Source organism: Bos indicus x Bos taurus, chromosome X, assembly GCF_003369695.1.
Source record: "Bos indicus x Bos taurus breed Angus x Brahman F1 hybrid chromosome X, Bos_hybrid_MaternalHap_v2.0, whole genome shotgun sequence".
Classification (NCBI taxonomy): Eukaryota; Metazoa; Chordata; class Mammalia; order Artiodactyla; family Bovidae; genus Bos; species Bos indicus x Bos taurus.
The window spans coordinates 29,869,976-29,888,338 of NC_040105.1; the positions used below are offsets into that span (position 1 = coordinate 29,869,976).

Sequence of the window (18,363 nt, forward strand, 5' to 3'; positions counted from 1 at the left end):
TTGAAATTGATAGAGCACGCTGGTTTACAAAATCAATTTAGTGATTTTTCAACCAGCATTTTAACAAGATGATATGCAATAGAATAACAAAAATACAGAATGCATAGGATTAAAGATAAATATTGTTTTGGAAACATTTAGAACATATGTAATGATATATAAAATATATATAACATGTAACTATATGAATATAAATGCACGCGCGTGCGCACACACACACACTTGAACATATGCCTGGGGTTGTTTTGTTAGCTATTTCTCATAGTAGGTCTCGGTCCAGAGTTTGAAAATTCCTGAAAAACAGGATCCCAAAGAACCCGGCAAAGTAAATTCAAGGTCAAATGAGCAAGCCCCTTTTCTCTCCTTTTTGCTGTCCACAGCATTTAACGGAAGGAGAGGAAATGGCGGGTAAGGGAGAGGACACCAGAGGGAGGTCAAGCGAGGAGCAAGGGCACATCAGGACAGGGAGGAGCCCCGGGACTTTCTGGATAGTCAATTGATGACCTGAGGAGGTTGATTTGTGAGCGCTTTCCTTGAACGCTAAACCGAAAGAACTTCTGAGTTCCTCATCCCTAAAAAACCTCCAGAGGCGAAGGATTCGCGCTGCTCCTGAAGGTGACACTACCTAGGGTCAGCCCCAGTGAAGGAGATTATTCTTAAGTGGGACGAGGAACGGGTAAGTGGGCGGGGCATCGGAAGCGCGGGAAGGCCCGGCGGGGTCGGTCCAAAGAGTGACTCACGCCGTGCTCTGCACAGCCCACCAGAGGAGCAAGCAGTTCCGCATTTTGGAACCCATCCGCGAGCTGAAGCCCCAGGGCGTAGGTGGGCTTGTGCCCTTTCTGCGGGCCAGTAATGCTCCCTGCAATGGGCAGCACCAGCTTCCCCCTGCGGCCCTGCCGCAGGCGGGCTTGGCTGCCGGCTCGCCGGGCCCACGTGACCTGCCGCGCGGGACACCGCCTCCGCCGCGCCCAGGCCCCGCCCCATGACGTCACGCTCCCTCAGACTGTCTGAACGTTCCTTCTCTTTCCGCTTTCGGTCATTGGCCGGCCTGGCAGACAGCGCCCCCCCCTTCACCCCGCCCCCGAAGTCGTAGGGAACGCGGGTGGGGGCGGGGCCTGGGCCGGAGGGGCGGGGCGAGAAGGCTCCGCGCCGGTAAAGGGGCCGCTCGGAGCGCGGTCCGAGCCATCTACTGCCGCCAGCCTGCAGGCCCTCCAGGCTAGCCGCACGCCCCTTCCCCGCCCGTCGCCGTCACCAGGGAAACGGGTCAAGACCGCCCGCCAACCCAAAGCTGGTTTCATGGCATCCGCGAAGAAAGCAGTTTTGGGGCCCTTGGTGGGAGCAGTGGACCAGGGCACCAGCTCGACGCGCTTTCTGGTGAGCCCGGGGTGGGTGCCACTTGAGAAGGTGCTGAACCGGGGCGGGAGCCTTGGAACGCCGGGGCTGGGTGTCGCGTCCCCATCCCGTTCTTCCCACGGCCCGGGGCCCCGGCTACGGGGCAAGAGGAGGAGGCCAAGGGTTCCGTAGTGGGACTTGCCACGCTGGAGCCGCCCCGCCCGGGCCTGGGGGAACGCGGCCTCTCGCGACCCCCGAGGCTGAGCTGAGTAGCCCTGGCCTCGGTGGTGGAGCGCGGCCGCCTACTGATGGGGGGATTCCTCCCCCGAAGGGAGCTAGGACTCATCGAGCATCCGTGCAGAGCGGCCCGCCTGCAGCCGGGGACAGGTGGCCACACTGACCGCTGCTGCAGTCTTCCCCAGAAGCATTTGGCCTGCCCGGCTCAGGACGTCCTTGGATGGGGGGAAGCTGTGTCACGGCTGTGGGAGCCTAACACAGCGTCTGTGGAGCAGTCAAACAAATATAGTATTTGCGTGATGATGCCTTGTCATCGTCTCCCACAGACATTGCAGAAGGTAGAATGCTCAGGGGGCTGGCGAGTGGCAGAACACGTTAGGGAAAAGTCACACTACACTGCTTTTACCGGAATCTTGATTTCATTTCGAAGCTTCGTAAATTTCAGTTCCGATACTTTGCCTGTTACAAAGATGACTGTCCTCTCGGCACTTCACAGCATAAAGTGACAGGGAAATTGTTTCTCTTTTTATTTGCCATGTGTGACAGCAGAGTTTTGCCATAATGGAGTGCTATTTAAGTGACTCTCTGCTGATTGATTTGTTTGGGGCCATTAGGAAACTTGCTCTTAAAGTAATCTAGTACTGAGTTCAGTAAGATCATTTAAAAGTAATTGAAATAAACTGTTGTTGGTTAAGAGCTCATTCTTACAATGGACATTTGACTAACCTGGCAAGTTGATGTAAATATTTAATGATTGCTTAGCTCCCTCTTCACTTCTTTGTCTCAATTCATGTTTTGATGTCTTCTTTAGTATGTATATGTATGTATACATTGTATATACCTTACATATATATATTTTTCAGAACTCTATTTAGTTGACCACTTGACTAAAACCTGCATCTGTACCTTCATTTTGATACTCATCTCTCTTGTCTAAAGTCGGAAGCTTTCAGTCCAGTTTTAGCTTGGTTCTTATTTAATGACTTACGCTGGTTTGAGCTGCCAAGACCTAATTCTCCTGTTTCTTACATTGTTTATCTTTTGATCAGACAGGGCAGGTTTTACTTTGTCTTATTTTCATATAAATATTTATAAAGTAACCCTGAATCATAAGTAAAAAAGTTCACCTAACTAGATTTGATTAATAAAGTATACAGTCATCACTACCATCTTCCCAAATTAAGAAAGACCATTAAGACATGTGTGTTGACTAACTGTGGGTTGAGTTTTGAAGCCACATTCAAGAATTGCCCACACAAATGCCTGCAGGGGACAGACAGGTAGAGGGAGGAGGAAGGCTGGACAGCGGACTCAGGCTAAAGGGACAGCCTCTAGCTGCCAGGCGGGAACACTCGCGCTGCACAAGCTTCAGATTCTTTAAGAAAAATTGGTAGTCAAGCGTTTTCAGTGAAATCTTCCTGTCCTTAAATGTTGGCAACTAGTTGCTAATGGACTGTAGGGGCCAAACCAAACATGGCAGTTGTTCCCAAGTTTATACAGCCTTTGCCCTCTCTGAAAGTGGGTAAAATATTTCCTAACTCTGTAGGCTGCCCTTTGAGTTGCCAGCCTGACCGTGCTGGTCTTCCTTTTGACTTGTCAGTGTTGCTGTACATGGGGCTTCCCTGGAGGCTCAGATGGTAAAGAATCTGCCTGCAATGTGGGAGACCCAGGTGCAATCCCTGGGTTGGGAAGATCCCCTGGAGAAGGGAATGTATTCTTGCCTGGAGAATCCCATGGATGGAGGAGGCTGGTAGGCGCTACAGTCCATGGGGTCACAGAGTCGGACACAACTTAGAGACTAACACTGTTGTCATGCATGTAGCCCAGCAGTTTTCTTTATCTACTGCAGGTTATTCCTGGCCCCTCAGATTCTGTTGCCCGAGGAGTGTCTTTCTGCATTGGTGGGGAAGGAATGAATCAACTTTATATTATCACAGTCGGTTGTTCAGTGTTTGACATGAATAGCAGGAGCCTTTAAGAAGTCGGCTGCTGTTTACTGTGGCTTGATCTCAATGAGTAAGCTAAGGTGCACATTCAGAAGGCTCCAATCCTGCTTACAGAGTGATGTTTAAAAGTTGATCAGTAAAGTTTCCTGCTCCTTGAGAAACAACTCTTCAAGTAAGCTTCAGAGGTAGATAGAAGACTACTTGTGTGAAGAGATTCTGGGTGAAGTAGAGAAAAATCTGGCAATGGTTTAGAAAGGTTTTTTTTTTTTTTTTTTTCCCTCCCTTGGTTATAAGGAAAGAAGTTGCTAAACCACTGTCTGCAAAATTCAGATAATAGATTTGTTGAACAAGTGCTTCAGTCACAAAGTGATCCCCAGGGGTTGTACCAGTCATATTGTTCCACATCGTAATTATGACTCAGAAATAATTGCTTATCTTCTCAGGAAAGAATACAACAAATAAGAACTGTCATAAGGAAGCTTATAAAGTGAAAAGTATTAAAATAATTTCCTGGCCATTATTCACTGCATTTGCATGTCTCATTCAGTGTTCACAGGACCAATCACCTCACTGAGCTTCCCTGTCCCTTCTATGCCAGTTACATTTTTTCCCCTATAAAGGACACAAGATTTGTTTATTCACGTTCTCTCATCCAAGGGAAATGCCTCCTCCCCATTTTCCCATATCTGCTCCTTGAAATTCTGTTCTTCCTCCAAATAGAGGCTCAGTTACCATCTCTTGGTGGAAGTCTTTGCTCAAACCCTTTCTCAGAATTTCTCCCCCTTCCTAGAGCATTCTTTTTATGTCTCTGTTAATAGGTCTTATCAGCTTTACTTTGTGTTATTATGTATCTGCTGAACTTAAAGCAGGAACCTCCTTTTGGAGACTTATTCATCTTTGTATTCCTTAAAATATCTTGGTCAACATGAGAAATGAACACCTGTCTTCTCTACAGGGAGTGCTTTACACATATTTCTTGAAAAGATTTTTATAGGTCAACTGAATTTGAATTCAGATTCTCCTTTTTATCTTGTCAAAAAATCTTAAACCTCTCTGTCTGATTACTTAATTAATTCTCTTTTAGTAGTAGAGCTGCAAATTTAGAATGTGTTCACTTCTTCCTCTAGTAGTCAAAGGCTTAACCTGGGGACCCTAGGCATATGTTTTGCACCAAAAGAAAATTTCCAACTTGTCTGATAGGAAAGTGAGCTAGGCTTGGCAAGGGTTTACCCAGATTGCAGAGTAGGAACTTCTTGGAAAGAGAATTAGTGTAACAGGTTTAAAGGAGGGGCCATTTCTTTATAAGTCAAAAGCTTCTGCTTAAACAGTCAACTTCCTTCTTTAATTTGGTAGCTTTGTTGTTTCCCCATTAGATTGACTGTTAAAAAAAGACTCCACCCAAAAGGGTAGGATGGGGTAGGAGGTGGGAGGGTAGCTCAAGATGGAGGGGATGTGTGTATATTGATGGCTGATTGGTGTTGATGTATGGCAAAAACCAACACAACATTGTAAAGTAATTATCCTCCAATTAAAAATACATTAAAAAAACAAAGGCTTGGATTGTGTTGTACCTGTGGTGTGTCAGGTACTTATTGAGGACTTTCCCAGCATTATCTCATTTAATCCTCATAACAACTGTGATGTAAGTAGTATTATTGAGCTCCTTTACACAGGTTATTAGAACATGTTGGGGAATGTGCCCAAGGTTGCAGAGTGACTGGTGGAACTGGGATTCAAATCCAGGTCTCTCCCAGTCAGAAGCCTACCGTCCTAACTCCTCCTGCCTTCAGTAGGTTCCCCAGTTTTCTGAGTACAGTTGTTTCTCCATATCCAGGGGATTGGTTCCAGGTCTCCCGTGGATACTAAAATCATAGGATGCTCACATCCCTTATATAATGAAATAGCATATCACTTGCATATAATCTAGGCACATCCTCCCTTATGCTTTAAATCCTCTCTAGATGACTTATACCTAACACAATGTAAATACTGTGTAAGGAGTTGTAAATACAGTGTAGATGCCATGCACATAGGTGACAGGCACAGGGTAACTTCATGTTTTGCTTTTTGGAACTTTCTGGAATTTTTTTTAGAAAACACTTTGGATCTGCAGTTGCTCAAATCTGTAGAAACGGAACCATGGATGTGGAAGACCTTCTGTGGAGAGAAGATAGGAGGCTGGGCACTTACCAATTCTGATTATGGTCACAGATGAATCTTCACCAAGTAAAACAGACTTACACACTGGTTTCACAATCTGTTTTTTTTTTAAAGGTTGCCTTTGAATAAGTACTGCTGGTTTTGATCATCTTGTGACTCAGATTAAGTGGGGCCAGGGCAGGGCTTAGGTGTAGTCACCGTGGATAATGGTTGCGTAACCATTTTGTTCCAATAGCCAGCATCTGTGAAGAATGACTTGAATTGTAGCTCTATGCTTATTTTGGCAGAAAACATTGCCTTGGCCCCGGTTGTCTCATCATACTTAGAGATCTCAAGGTTAAGGGATGGGTTTCCGCTTTTCTTTCGTTTATGTATTCAACGCATAAATATTAAGCACCCATTAGGGGACAGGAACTAATGAACAGTGAATTTGGTAAAATGAATTTGGCCCACAGTGGAATGAGACCCCTCTTATAATAAATGTAACTGTGTTTTCCAACCCCCACTAAGTTGGTTTTCTTTCTTGCCCATCACATTACAGAAATGGTAAGAACATCTCATCAGAGGGCTGCCACCCTCTCTTGTCCTCTTGTCTCATAAACATAAATGTTTAGAGCCTTCAGTTTGGACTTCCATGAGGGGCAGAGTGGTATCTTTTTTTCCCCCTCTCCAAAGCTTAACACAACGTTTGGCATCTGGTAGGTGCTCCTTGGACTTCCCTGGTGGCTCAGTGGTAAAGAATCTGCCTGCCAATGCAGGAGACACAAGAGACATGGGTTTGATCATGGGAGATCCCTGGAGGAGGAAATGGCAACCCACTCGAGGTTTCTTGCCTAGAGAATCCCATGTACAGAGGAGCCTGGTGGGCTACATAGAGTCCATAGGTTCGCAAAGTGTTGGACACAACTTAGCGACTAAACAACAGCAGCAACAGAGGTGCTTGTTACTTGAATAGACATCAGCAGAGAGAGGCCTCCAGAGCTTGATGTGTTGTCTAGAACTCTTGGACTGAAAGACTAGAAAGGGAAAACTTGTGGGGTCTTGGGAAAAGTTGGATTTAACAACTATAGTTATATTAGAGGTATGTATAAATATATGCTATTGAATATAACCTCACTTTTTAAAGAAAAATATGCCATTTGCTATGTTTTCTTTACTTCTCTGGCTTTGGGAAGATGCCATGATGCCATTTGTGGTCAAGTTTGCAATGTAACATGTTCGTAGCTAGTATTTTTATTTTAGATGCTATGGATTTACATAATATCATGGTGTTTTAGAGAGGGAGTTTGCATTCCTGAAAAATGTCTTACTTACCCAGTAGAGTGTGGCATGAGTAGGCTAGAGGGGAAATCACGTGGGGATGGGATGCTTGAGTTAGTCACAGAGTGGGTGAGGCAAGCCTGAAAGACAGGTACTTAGTAAGGACTGTATTTCGTGTCTCCACTACGCCCCTTTGGCTGAGACAGAAAAGGTGGGCATTGTTTCAGAAAGTTCTTTTTAAACAGTTCTTATAGAAGTAATTTTCCTTGTTTTAGGTTTTTAAGTGTCCCCCTCTTCCAAATCTGGAAATTGATCATAATGTAGGCACAGTGGTGAATATAGACTAATGACTTCTAACTCTCCTGCTTATAATAGAAATAGTAGTAGTAAGTGGCAGCAGTAGTAGTCGTAGCAACAGCAGTAGTGGTAACATCTTTTGGGTTTCTACTATGTGCCAGCACTATGCTGAACTTTTCTTTTCCTACCTGAACTTGTTTCTTCAGGTTTTCATTGCCCTCCCCCACCAAAAACAAACTCCGGAACTGAGACATGATTTGCGCTTAGAGGTGAATACAGAACTGGTGATTTTTTTTAAATTTATTTTATTTTTTAACTTACAGTGTTGTATTGGTTTTGCCATATATCAACATGAATCCGCTGCTGCAGGTATACGCGTGTTCCCTATCCTGAACCCTCTTCCCTCCTCCCTCCCCGTACCATCCCTCTGGCAGATAGGTGATAAGAGTTCAGATTTAAAAAAAAAAATCATGCATCGTTGCCAGTCCAGGTTCTATGCACGATTTTATTTTTTAATCTGAACTCTTATCACCTATCTGCTGCACTGGTGGTAGTAGTAATAATAGGAACAGTAATCAAAATAGTAGCGCTGATAACAACAGTAATTGTAACATCTTTGGGATACATGTTATGTGCTCACCTTGTATGAAATACTTTTCATACATTACTTAGTCCTTTGCAGATGGAAAAATCAGCAACTTAGAAAAGTTAAAGTCAGACAGCTGACATGGGACTTCCATGGTGGTCCAGGGGTTAAGGTCTTCCCAGGTGGCACTAGTGGTAAAGAACCTGCCTGCCAATGCAGGAGACATAAGAGACACAGGTCGGGAAGATCCCCTAGAGGAGGGTATGGCAACCCACTTCAGTGTTCTTGCCTGGAGAATCCCCATAGACAGAGGAGCCTGGAGGGGCTACAGTCCATGGGGTCGCAAAGAGTCTGACACAACTGAAGCGACTTAGCACGCACGCCAGTGGTTAAGACTCCATGCTCCCACTGCAGGGGGCACCTGTTCAGTCTCTGTTCTTGGTCAAGGAAGATCCCACATGCTGTGCTGCATGGTCAAAAAAAGATGAAAAAACACAACCAAAAAACTGATATGGACAGGGCTGAGCTTGAGCCCCAGCCCTAGCTCTTCCTTCATATGACATCAAGCGTGAGGCTCTCAACTGCCTTTCTGGCTCACATGCAGTTCTAAAACTCTCTCTCTCTCTCTCTTTTTTAATAGACATATGGTTGACACAGAAGGTCGTTTAAGTTTAAGATGTACACTGTGTTGTTTGATATATTTGTATATTGCCATATGATTACCACCGTAGCATTATCTCCGTAGCACTGCCTTATCACATCATTCTCACTCATTTTTTTTGGTGGAAACCATTAAGATCGAGTCTCTTAGCAACTTTGAAGTTTCTGGTACATTACCACTGACTCTAATCACTCTGCTGTGCATCAGCTCTCCAGAACTTATTTATCTACTAGTTCCAAGTTTCTCCCCTTAATGGATCTCTTTCTTTCAGCTATGTCCTCAAACATTAGCAACTGACTGCTGGTGTCTTCACTCAAACAGAGGTTGTTTAGAATGAAACTGGCAATCTCTTTACCCCTTTCCATACTGTAATTACTGCTCCTTCCCATACTTTTGTTTTGTAACATTGCCTACTCTTTTTTTTTTAACTTTTTATTTTATATTGAGGTATAGCCAATTAACAATGTTGTGGTAGTTTCAGGTGAACAGCAAAGGGACTCAGCCATACATATACATGTATCCATTCTCGCCCAAACTACCCTCTCATCCAGGCTGCCACATAACATTGAGCACAGTGCCCTGTGCTGTAAGTAGGTCCTTGTTGGTTATCCATTTGAATATAGCAAAACACTGCCTACTCTTAACTTGGAACCTGTAACCTGTCATCCTTGAGTATTCCTCCTTTTTTGTCATTCCTCCCTATCCAAGCCCCTAATGCATCTAAATACTTATACCTCCTAAACTGAATATCTCAGCAACACGCTTCATTCAGTACCCACGGCTGCCAAGACACCTCTAGGCATCTTACATGGATCACTGCAGACACCTACATCCTCAGCTGCTCTGCCTGCCTCAGCCTACCTTCCCCACTGTTCCCAGTCTTCGTCTGCAAATTACATCTTCTGAGAGCCCCTCTCTGACTCCCCCCAAGTCTGGGTTAGATGTCCTTCCTCCTCTTGATAGCATAGGCAGCCCTATGTTAGAAAACCTCTTCATATTTGCTGCCACTTAATGGATAAAAACATCACAATTAGTCCCGGTATGATTTTGTACTGGAAAAGCTCTGGTATTTAGAAAACCTAGAGCTTAGCCCTGTTTTGTCAGTTCCATCCCATCTCTTGGAGCTTACTTGGTAAGTAAGAGAGCATTTCCGTTAGGTCCATGGGTTTCAGCTTGTATTGTCATTTCACTTTCTGCCTTGGAAGTCCATGGTTAAGTGCACTTCCAGAAGAGTTTAAATCTTTAAGCTGAAGTCAGTAAAATATGAAATCTAAGGTAGGGTGTGGTCCAGAGACTGAGCTAAAACTCTCTGTCCCTCCCTCCCTCCCGGCTTCTGAAGGGTCCTAGAGATGCGGGGAGGATGCTGAACACTGGCCCAGATCTCTTCCAGATCCCATAAACTCTTGTGTATTCCTTTAAATGAATTTTCTTAAAATGAATTTTTAAAAGGGAGTTTCTGTTCTGTGCCATTGTGCATCTGCAGTTTGGACTGATCTTTAAATTGAGTTTCAAACTTGAAAAGGATGAAAAAGATGAGGAGCATCTGTAACTCAGGGGTGTTTCTACCTTGCCATCTAACAGTTTTTACACGAATGACCATGCTATTCATTTTATACAGCAAATTGTATAGCCATTGCTATCTTTTGAGATCTACCTGAAAAGAACAGACTAGCATTTTTGCTCCTGGGTAATGTGTTGTCATTGGAGTTACCTACTTCCCTGGTGGCTCAGATGGTAAAGCATCTGTCTACAATGCAGGAGACCTGGGTTCGATCCCTGGGTTGGGAAGATTCCTTGGAGAAGGAAATGGCAACCCACTCCAGTACTCTTGCCTACAAAATCCCATGGATGGAGGAGCCTGGTGCAGGCTACTGTCCATGGGGTCGCAAAGAGTCGGACACGACTGAGCGACTTTACTTTCACCCATCAGCCATAGAGTCTTATGGAAACATCCTTAGCTTACTTTGGATACTTGTCCACCTGCAGACAAATGGATAATCAGGAGGCTTCATTACAATTCCTCACATGAACTAGGTATATGAGAAAAGCACTACTCCACAACGTCACTGTCCAATATGGCAGCCACTGGTCTTCGGTGGCCATTGATCACTTTGAATGTGGTTAGTCTGAATTGAGTTGGACCAGAAGTATAAAGTCTATACCAGATTTCAAAGACTTAGTACTAAAAAAGTAGACAAGCTAATCAATTTTGTATTGATCACCTGTTGAAATGATTTTAGATATATTGGTTTAAAAATGTTAAGATTATTTTACTAGCTTTTTTTTTACTGTTTTTTTTGTGAGAAAATTTTAAATTATAAAATTATGTTATGAATTATATGTGGCTTGCATTTGTGACTTGCATTATATTTTTGTTGGATGATGATCCACGAAGCAAGTTGCAGATTCTAAAATAGTAAATCTAAAACTTGCCCCATGCACTGGGAAGTGGTGCATGGGGTCAGATCCTAAACACCTAAAGGTGATGTCCATTTTCTCCTCAGAGTCAGAGCTCTAAAGAAGTAGAGAGGTCCAGACTTCATCCTCTTACATCCACATGTTCTGTGATCAGACATCACGCTCTAATATGCCAGATAGGATTTGCCAAATTACTTCCCGTTTCTGTGCCTATTTCAACAACCTTTAAATCCGTTTTTGTGTGTGTGCATAAGGGTCCTGACATTAGCCTACTTAAAACTAGGGGGTGATGGCGGAGGAAGCCTCCATTCATAGCTCCCTAGGTCCACTGTCGAAGTCTTATGAATCCATCTACCAAAAACGCACACCTTATTTTAAAAAAAATTTTCCTTGGAGGATAATTGTTTTGCAATATTGTGTTGATTGCTGCTGTACAACAACTTGAATCAGCCATAATTATATGTGTATCCCCTCCCTCTTAAGCCTCCCTCCCCCTTCCCATCCCACCCCTCTTGTTTCTTGTTCCAGGGTCCTGTGGGGACTTGTAGACTTTGGGATGGAGAAGGCAGTGGCACCCCACTCCAGTGCTCTTGCCTAGAAAATCCCATGGATGGAGGAGCCTGGTAGGCTGAAGTCCATGGGGTCATGAAGAGTTGGACACGACTGCGTGACTTCACTTTCACTTTTCACTTTCCTGCATTGGAGAAGGAAATGGCAACCCACTCCAGTGTTCTTGCCTGGAGAATCCCAGGGACAGGGGAGCCTGGTGGGCTGCCGTCTGTGGGGTCTCACAGAGTCGGAGATGACTGAAGCGACTTAGCAGCAGCAGCAGCAGACTTTGGGAATGGGAGTAATATGAGGAAACATACAACTATGGCTTCCTATTAAAGTTTCTGCCATTTAACCATTTCCCATTTGATTTAATAATGTATCTCCTAATAAGTACCTGATAGACCACAGTGTTTTAGATATTCAACAAATATTTATTAATTACCGACCCTAGGCCAGGCACTATTCCAGGCCCTAGAGAAACTTTAGAAAATAAAATGGGACAAATGGAGTGGACATCCTAGAAACTTACACTAATGCTAAAGTTGTAAATTACTGGTATATTACACCGGTTTCTGCCAACTGCCTTTTATTTATGATGTGTCAGGTTAACCTTTGACTTGTGAGATATTTTATCTCCTCAGAGGACTTGAGAATTTTCCTTCTTGCTTTCATTAGTTTATCACTTCCTCCCCAAAAGATGATGTGTGTGGTGAGTAGGGAGGTGAGCAGCGACAAGACTCACCATGTGTTTCCCCTTATTACTTTGTCTTTCTGAGTCTGTCTTCAGCGAGGAATTTTCTCCCACAGGAAACCTAGGCCTGGAAACACTTTCTTAATTGGAGGTGACTTTACTGCTGCAATTAGAGTGATTGGGGAAGTTAATTTTAATTAAAAAATGAACTCTTAACTCTGAAAGGCTAAGTCATGTGATACTTAAATATAGATATACCCAGGTGAAAAATAATATTTGGAAAAGAAGTTGTTAGGTTTTTAGGAAGCGTTATTTTAATGGTGTTAAAATTGCAGAGGCTAGTACTGCACTTATTCTTTGGTAGCTTTCCTCCACAGGTTTTAATGTTTTATAATCCAGGGCCACCAATTCATGTCACAGAGAGCACTCAGCTTGATGCCACCGTCGGTCCTCTTCTCTCCTTCCTGATAACGACTCTCCTTGGCTCTCCTAAGAGTGAGATGCACTGTCACACTTTCCTTCAAAGGAATTTACACAGGATGCTTTCCTGCCTGGGCATCTATGATTCCTGTTTCTACATGCAAGATGGATGCAGAATGGAACCTGACACTATCACTATCAGCACTGGTCCAGCTCTTTTATTTTTGGTTTTCCTAATCTCTAAAAGAAATCCATACTATTCACTGGTTGATGTATTAAAGTTCCTACATCTGGAACCATTTTTTTAAAGAATGAAGAATTGCCTCTTCAGCTTTATCTTTAACAGATTTTCATTTATCTAAAAAGAAGTTATTTCTGAAGCTACCTTATAACTTGCATGATTCTATCTGAAGAGAGCATTGGCAGGCATTTCCTCTGAAATGATTCTTCTATCAGTGAATAAGAACTTCAGTTGCTGAATAACTTTTGAACATCTTTGCTGTCTACCTGCATTTTTTACTCTACTCTTGCAATATATTTTTCAGGTTTTCAATTCAAAAACAGCCGAACTACTTAGTCATCATCAAGTGGAAATAAAACAAGAGTTTCCAAGAGAAGGGTATGTTTCCTAATTTAATATGTAAAGATACCTCATATTTATTAGTCCATCTCAACCCACCTGCCCTATGTCTCTGTAAAGTAAACTTGACCAAACACCCTCCTGAGAAGACAAGGAATAGGTATTAGTCAAGAAAAGAAGCAGTAACTTGGGACTTCCCAGATGGTCCAATGGTTAAGAATTGGCCTTGCGGTGCAGTGAACTTGGTTTCTGTTGTCAGGGAACTAAGATCTGACTTGCCAAGGAGCAGCTGAGCCCATGTGCCATAACTCAGGCTTGGCTTAGCAAAAAGAATAAATAAATAAGTAAATATATATATATATATATATATAAAGAAGCACTAACTTGGTAGGTCAGCAAAAAATGTAGCTGACTGATGGCTTAGAAATTCAGGGACAGAAAAGGAGTAGTAAAGTAATAAAGCAAAGGTGTATTAGATATCAGAAAGTCCACATTGACTTTGAAGTCATTTAGTTTTATATCTTCATTATTGTCAAGCTGCTTCTCTCCTGATTTGCTTGTGAGGGTTTTTTCCTTAAATAAAGAAAAGATTTTTTTTTTAATGCATATATCTTAACATCAGCTACTAAATCATCCTTTTGGGAAATAATGTTCATATGTAGTAATTGTGGTATTACTAATATATATGCACTATATAGTACATATACATGTACTGTACAGTGTTCAAAAATTGATATTTATGACACAACCACTTTGAAAAACTATGTGGCAGTTTCTTATCAAATGAATCATATATCTGCTGCATTCTACTCTTAGGAATTCATCCAAGAGAAGTGAAAGCATATGCCTATAGAAAGACTTATCTACATGAATGCTTATAGTAGCTCTGTTCATAATAAAACTGGAAACCCCTCAAATGTTTGCCATCAGTAAACAATGAATATACTATTCATCGGTAAACAATAACAATGAAATACTGTTCGTTAGGTTTAAAACAGTGGCCTCATACATGCAACAACGTGGTTGAATCTCTGATATCATGGAAAATGAAAAAAAGCTGGGCATAGGAGACTACATCCTATATGGCTATCTAAAATTTAAGAATGCTGAACTGATTAGGATGATAGGAATCCCGAAAGTGGTTGCCTGTGAGTGTGTGATTGACTTGAACGCATGAAAGAACTTTTCTGGTGCAATGGAAATATTCTACATCTGGATGTGGGTTAGATTGGTATATGCATTTGTTGAAACTCAACAAATGTGTGCGCTTTAGATTTGTTCATTATATTGTAAAGTTTACTTCAATTTAAGAAAGAGGAAAAGCAGTGCCTTACCAGATTTTCCATTAAAAATGTTCTCCTCTGTTTCAGGGAATTCCTTTGTTTAATAATAAAAGTTATTGACATGTTACTAGCATTGGAATGACTATCCATAGACTTGATCCCATTGCAGTTTAAGAGAGAGGATAGTTAGTCTTGGAAGGATAGAAATTAGAAATATGTGGAAGGAGATCGGGTTTTTGGAAAGAGAAAATTTAGAGACAGAATTCATAGCTTGGGAAAGCTGGGCAGGCCTGGGCGAAAGCTGGGCAGACCTGGAGGAAGGCTGAGAAGAAAGGCATTTGGCATTCCCTTGCTACTTCCAGATTGTAGCATAGGAGTCTTTTAACTTGTGTCATTTCTACTTTTCCATAGATAAGGTATGCCATTTGTTTCTCCCAGATATTCACCCTTGTCATTTATTGTGAGCCATTCATCCTTCTGAGGTCCTTGTACCTTATGTACAATTGCACTGGGATTTGGTCTGAAAACTTAGACCAATCACTTGTCTACATGACATAGTTCTTGGAAGGAATTAAAAAATTTTTCCCTACTTTCTAACAACACATTTTAGGAAAAATCATGACAAAAGTGATTAATATACTTATTTGACTTTAGAATTTGTTGTGCTTCATAAATAAATAACAAATATAAAAGCAAGGAAATCAGTCAGTGTGTCAAAAGAATAATATCTGTATTTAGTCTGTTTAAAAATGACTAATGACTAGTGAAATGTGAATACTATCAGATTTCATCAGACCTACAAGATATAAAGAATTGGGGAACTTATTTCTTACTAGATTTGAAAAAAAATGATTTTAAAACAGGTAGAATATCTGCTGTTTGTGGCCTAGTATTACCTCCTTTGAAATGGTTAATTACTGTATGAAGAATAATAAAAATGTAAGGGAAATTGGCCCTTCTTTAAGTCATTTCTTTAGAATATTGGATATGCTTTGTTTATCTGATTTTCTTCAGTTTATGCAGCCACACCCTCATAAGTGAACAACTCTAGAGAAATAAATTATATCTGTCTTGCTTGTTTGTGGACTAACCAAAATACTTTCTTTTGTTTGAAGGTGGGTGGAGCAGGACCCTAAGGAAATTCTGCAGTCTGTCTATGAGTGTATAGAGAAAACGTGTGAGAAACTCGGGCAGCTCAATATTGATATTTCCAACATAAAAGGTATTTTTAATGTTTTACTCTCTCTGTGATTATCTCAGTTAAATTCATTTGTTCATTCAGCACATACTCGAGTGCCTGTGCAATGGCAAGCATTTCTTCAAGAACTGAGGATGCAACAATAAACAGGAAGATTAGGTCCCTTTTCTCTTTGCTTTTGGTGCATTTGAGACCACCAAGAACAGCAGAGAAATATTAGCTAATTTCAGATATGGATAAGTTCCATGCAGAAAATAAAACCCAGTGATATGGTAGAGTATACGGAGAAAGGCTTCCTTTAGATTAGAAGGCCAGAGAAGGCCTCTTTGAGGATGTGACACTTTTTCTGATGTCTCGGAGGTCAAAAGGGGCCAGCCATACAAATATCTGGGGGAAGAGTGTTTGAGGAAAAGAAAGTAGCATGTGCAAAGGCCCTGAGTGGGTATAAGCTTGGCCAATTCCTAGATCAGAAAGAAGGCCAGCATGTCAAAAACAACGTAAAAGAAGGGTTGTTTCTTACAACCTGATAAAGGCTTTCAGTTGGAATTGAAATCTGGAAAGTGCATAGGGCATTGTTGGTAAGTTAGGAGTTTGGATGTTGTTCTTAGTGTCACAAGGAGCCATGAGAAGGCTTTAAGTGAGCTGATAGAGGATAACAGGGTCTGACTTGCAGTTTAGAAACAACTCCCTGACCGCTGTGTGGAGAGTGGATAGGAAAGGTGTAAGTGTGGACGCAAAGAGACCAGTGTGGAGACCATCCTGGGAATCCTGAGAGAGAGAGGATGATGACTTGATCAACAGTGGTTGTAGTGAAGGTGAGGAGAAAGGGCCAGAACTTGCTGATGAATTGGATGTCAGGGGAGCAGAGAGAGTACTGGGATGAGAGGGAGAGATGGGTCACAGATGAGACTTGATTTTTTTTTTTTCCTGGAGCTCTTGGATGGTTATAGAGATGCTCTTTACTGAGGAGAGAAAGAAGGAACAGCTTGGAGTGGACAGAGATTTGAAATCAAAGCACTTCATGTATGAAATTGCCCTAAAATAATTGAGAGTGTGAGATTATTATAGACACCTGTTCATTCCTAGTAGTTTTAATAGAATATCTGCCTATGTTTGACTTTGCTTCATTCATACAGAGAGGGAAAAATAACCCAGACATCTAAAATTGATGTGCTACTAATGTAAAGGGTGAAAGCATAATGTGGTTATTGTCATCTCCTTAGAGTTTAAATGTTTCTAGCTCATCATTCAAGGGCTATTCTGTTTCTTCCTTGGCTAATTTGTCTCTAGAAAGAGTGAATAATTAGTTGTTGGTGGTGGTTCCTTAATTCATGTCATCTTGGCTCTGAAATTGACTCACACTCCCAAGTTGAAACATTGATTTTTTTTTCCTCCAGAGTTTCCCTTATTTCCCTAAATAAAAAAAAAGACTAAGCACAATCAAAACTAGTCATTCAGCAAACTCAGAATGCCTACAATGTGCTAAGTGCCCTTGGGACACAGTGGAGCACAAATAGGGTTGTACAGCTGTCAAATGGGAGAAACATGTCAATCCCATGACAAATTCATGGGATACTGTAACAGTGATATTTCTGTTACTGCAGATTTTTACAAGAAATACCCACGGGCAGTTTGATATAGGTTAACAGTTTTTTAATATCCTACCCTCATTTTATTCCTACATCTAAGGGAAAAACTTCACATTTCTTTTAGAGTTGCATTCACCAAGTTTTAGATGAGTTGCATGTGGAAGTGATTGTTGCTCAGTTTTCTTGAATTGTCCTCACAGCTTTCACAGTCTAAACAGTGTAAACATATGAGGCATTCACCAGCACACTCTGTTGTCAAAATATCCATTACCAGTGACATTAATCATCTAGGTGGCTGAACGCCATGTTCAGGATGTAGACTCCAGAGCCACTGGCCATGATTTTGACCTCATTCTACCTCCCTTACAGGTGAGGTAGGCTGCGATGTGTTAGCCTTCTGGACCTACTCAGGTGGTTCTTTTTTCTCTTGTTTTTGTGGTATTCCTGAAGATGACACATGACTGCAGTCCAAGTGACTCGTCTTCCACTTGCACTGTCTGCAAGAGCACTGAACACATAGCTCCCTGCTCTCTGCTCCTCCGTGTCTGGCCAGTGTGAAAATTATACCCTAACCAAAGTGACCCAGCACTTCCTTCTCAACAACTCTCAGCCTATGGCCGAGGAAGAGAACATTCCACAAGCTCATCCATATCAGGCCGATTGTGCTTAAAAAACTTTTTTCCCAGATAATTTCTTGAATGGGCACTGTCAAGGGCCAAGCTTTGGCTAGAGCTCTAGGTCACAGAAGCCTCATGATGTAAAGGATTTTCCATCACCTAAACCTAGTTGTGGATGAGGGGACAGGAAGCCATCACAGGTCGTGGAGCTCTTTAGTGGTGGATAACATGCATGCTCAGCCACCCTGTCTCCTGGTCCAGTCCTCTCTTTCCTGAGCCACACAATGTTAACCTCAAAATGGCTTGAGTTTTGAGTTCCAGTGTGGCAAATAAATGATTTTTTTTTCCCCACTAAAGAGTGACTCATTGATCACTTACCTGGTGGTAATCACTGAGTTCATCATCAGATCAGATCAGATCACTCGCTCAGTCGTGTCTGACTCTTTGCGACCCCATGAATCGCAGCACGCCAGGCCTCCCTGTCCATCACCAACTCCCGAAGTTCACTGAGACTCATGTCCATCGAGTCAGTGATG

General features: G+C 42.2%; 1 protein-coding gene across 6 annotated transcripts in view; it reads left to right on the plus strand.

Annotated features, from left to right (window-relative positions):
* Nucleotides 1-1,129: 1,129 nt before the first annotated feature.
* Nucleotides 1,130-18,363, plus strand: part of GK (glycerol kinase) — a 77,317-nt gene continuing 60,083 nt past the window's right edge. For 4 of the 6 annotated variants that reach the window (XM_027533801.1, XM_027533804.1, XM_027533802.1 and 1 more), the window contains exons 1-3: nucleotides 1,130-1,374; nucleotides 13,106-13,179; nucleotides 15,539-15,645. In XM_027533801.1, the coding sequence (XP_027389602.1) occupies nucleotides 1,297-1,374; nucleotides 13,106-13,179; nucleotides 15,539-15,645 (259 nt within the window). In that variant the 5' untranslated portion in view covers nucleotides 1,130-1,296. The remainder of the gene's footprint in view (nucleotides 1,375-13,105; nucleotides 13,180-15,538; nucleotides 15,646-18,363) is intronic. The other 2 variants (XM_027533805.1, XM_027533807.1) reach the window with 2 other exon arrangements.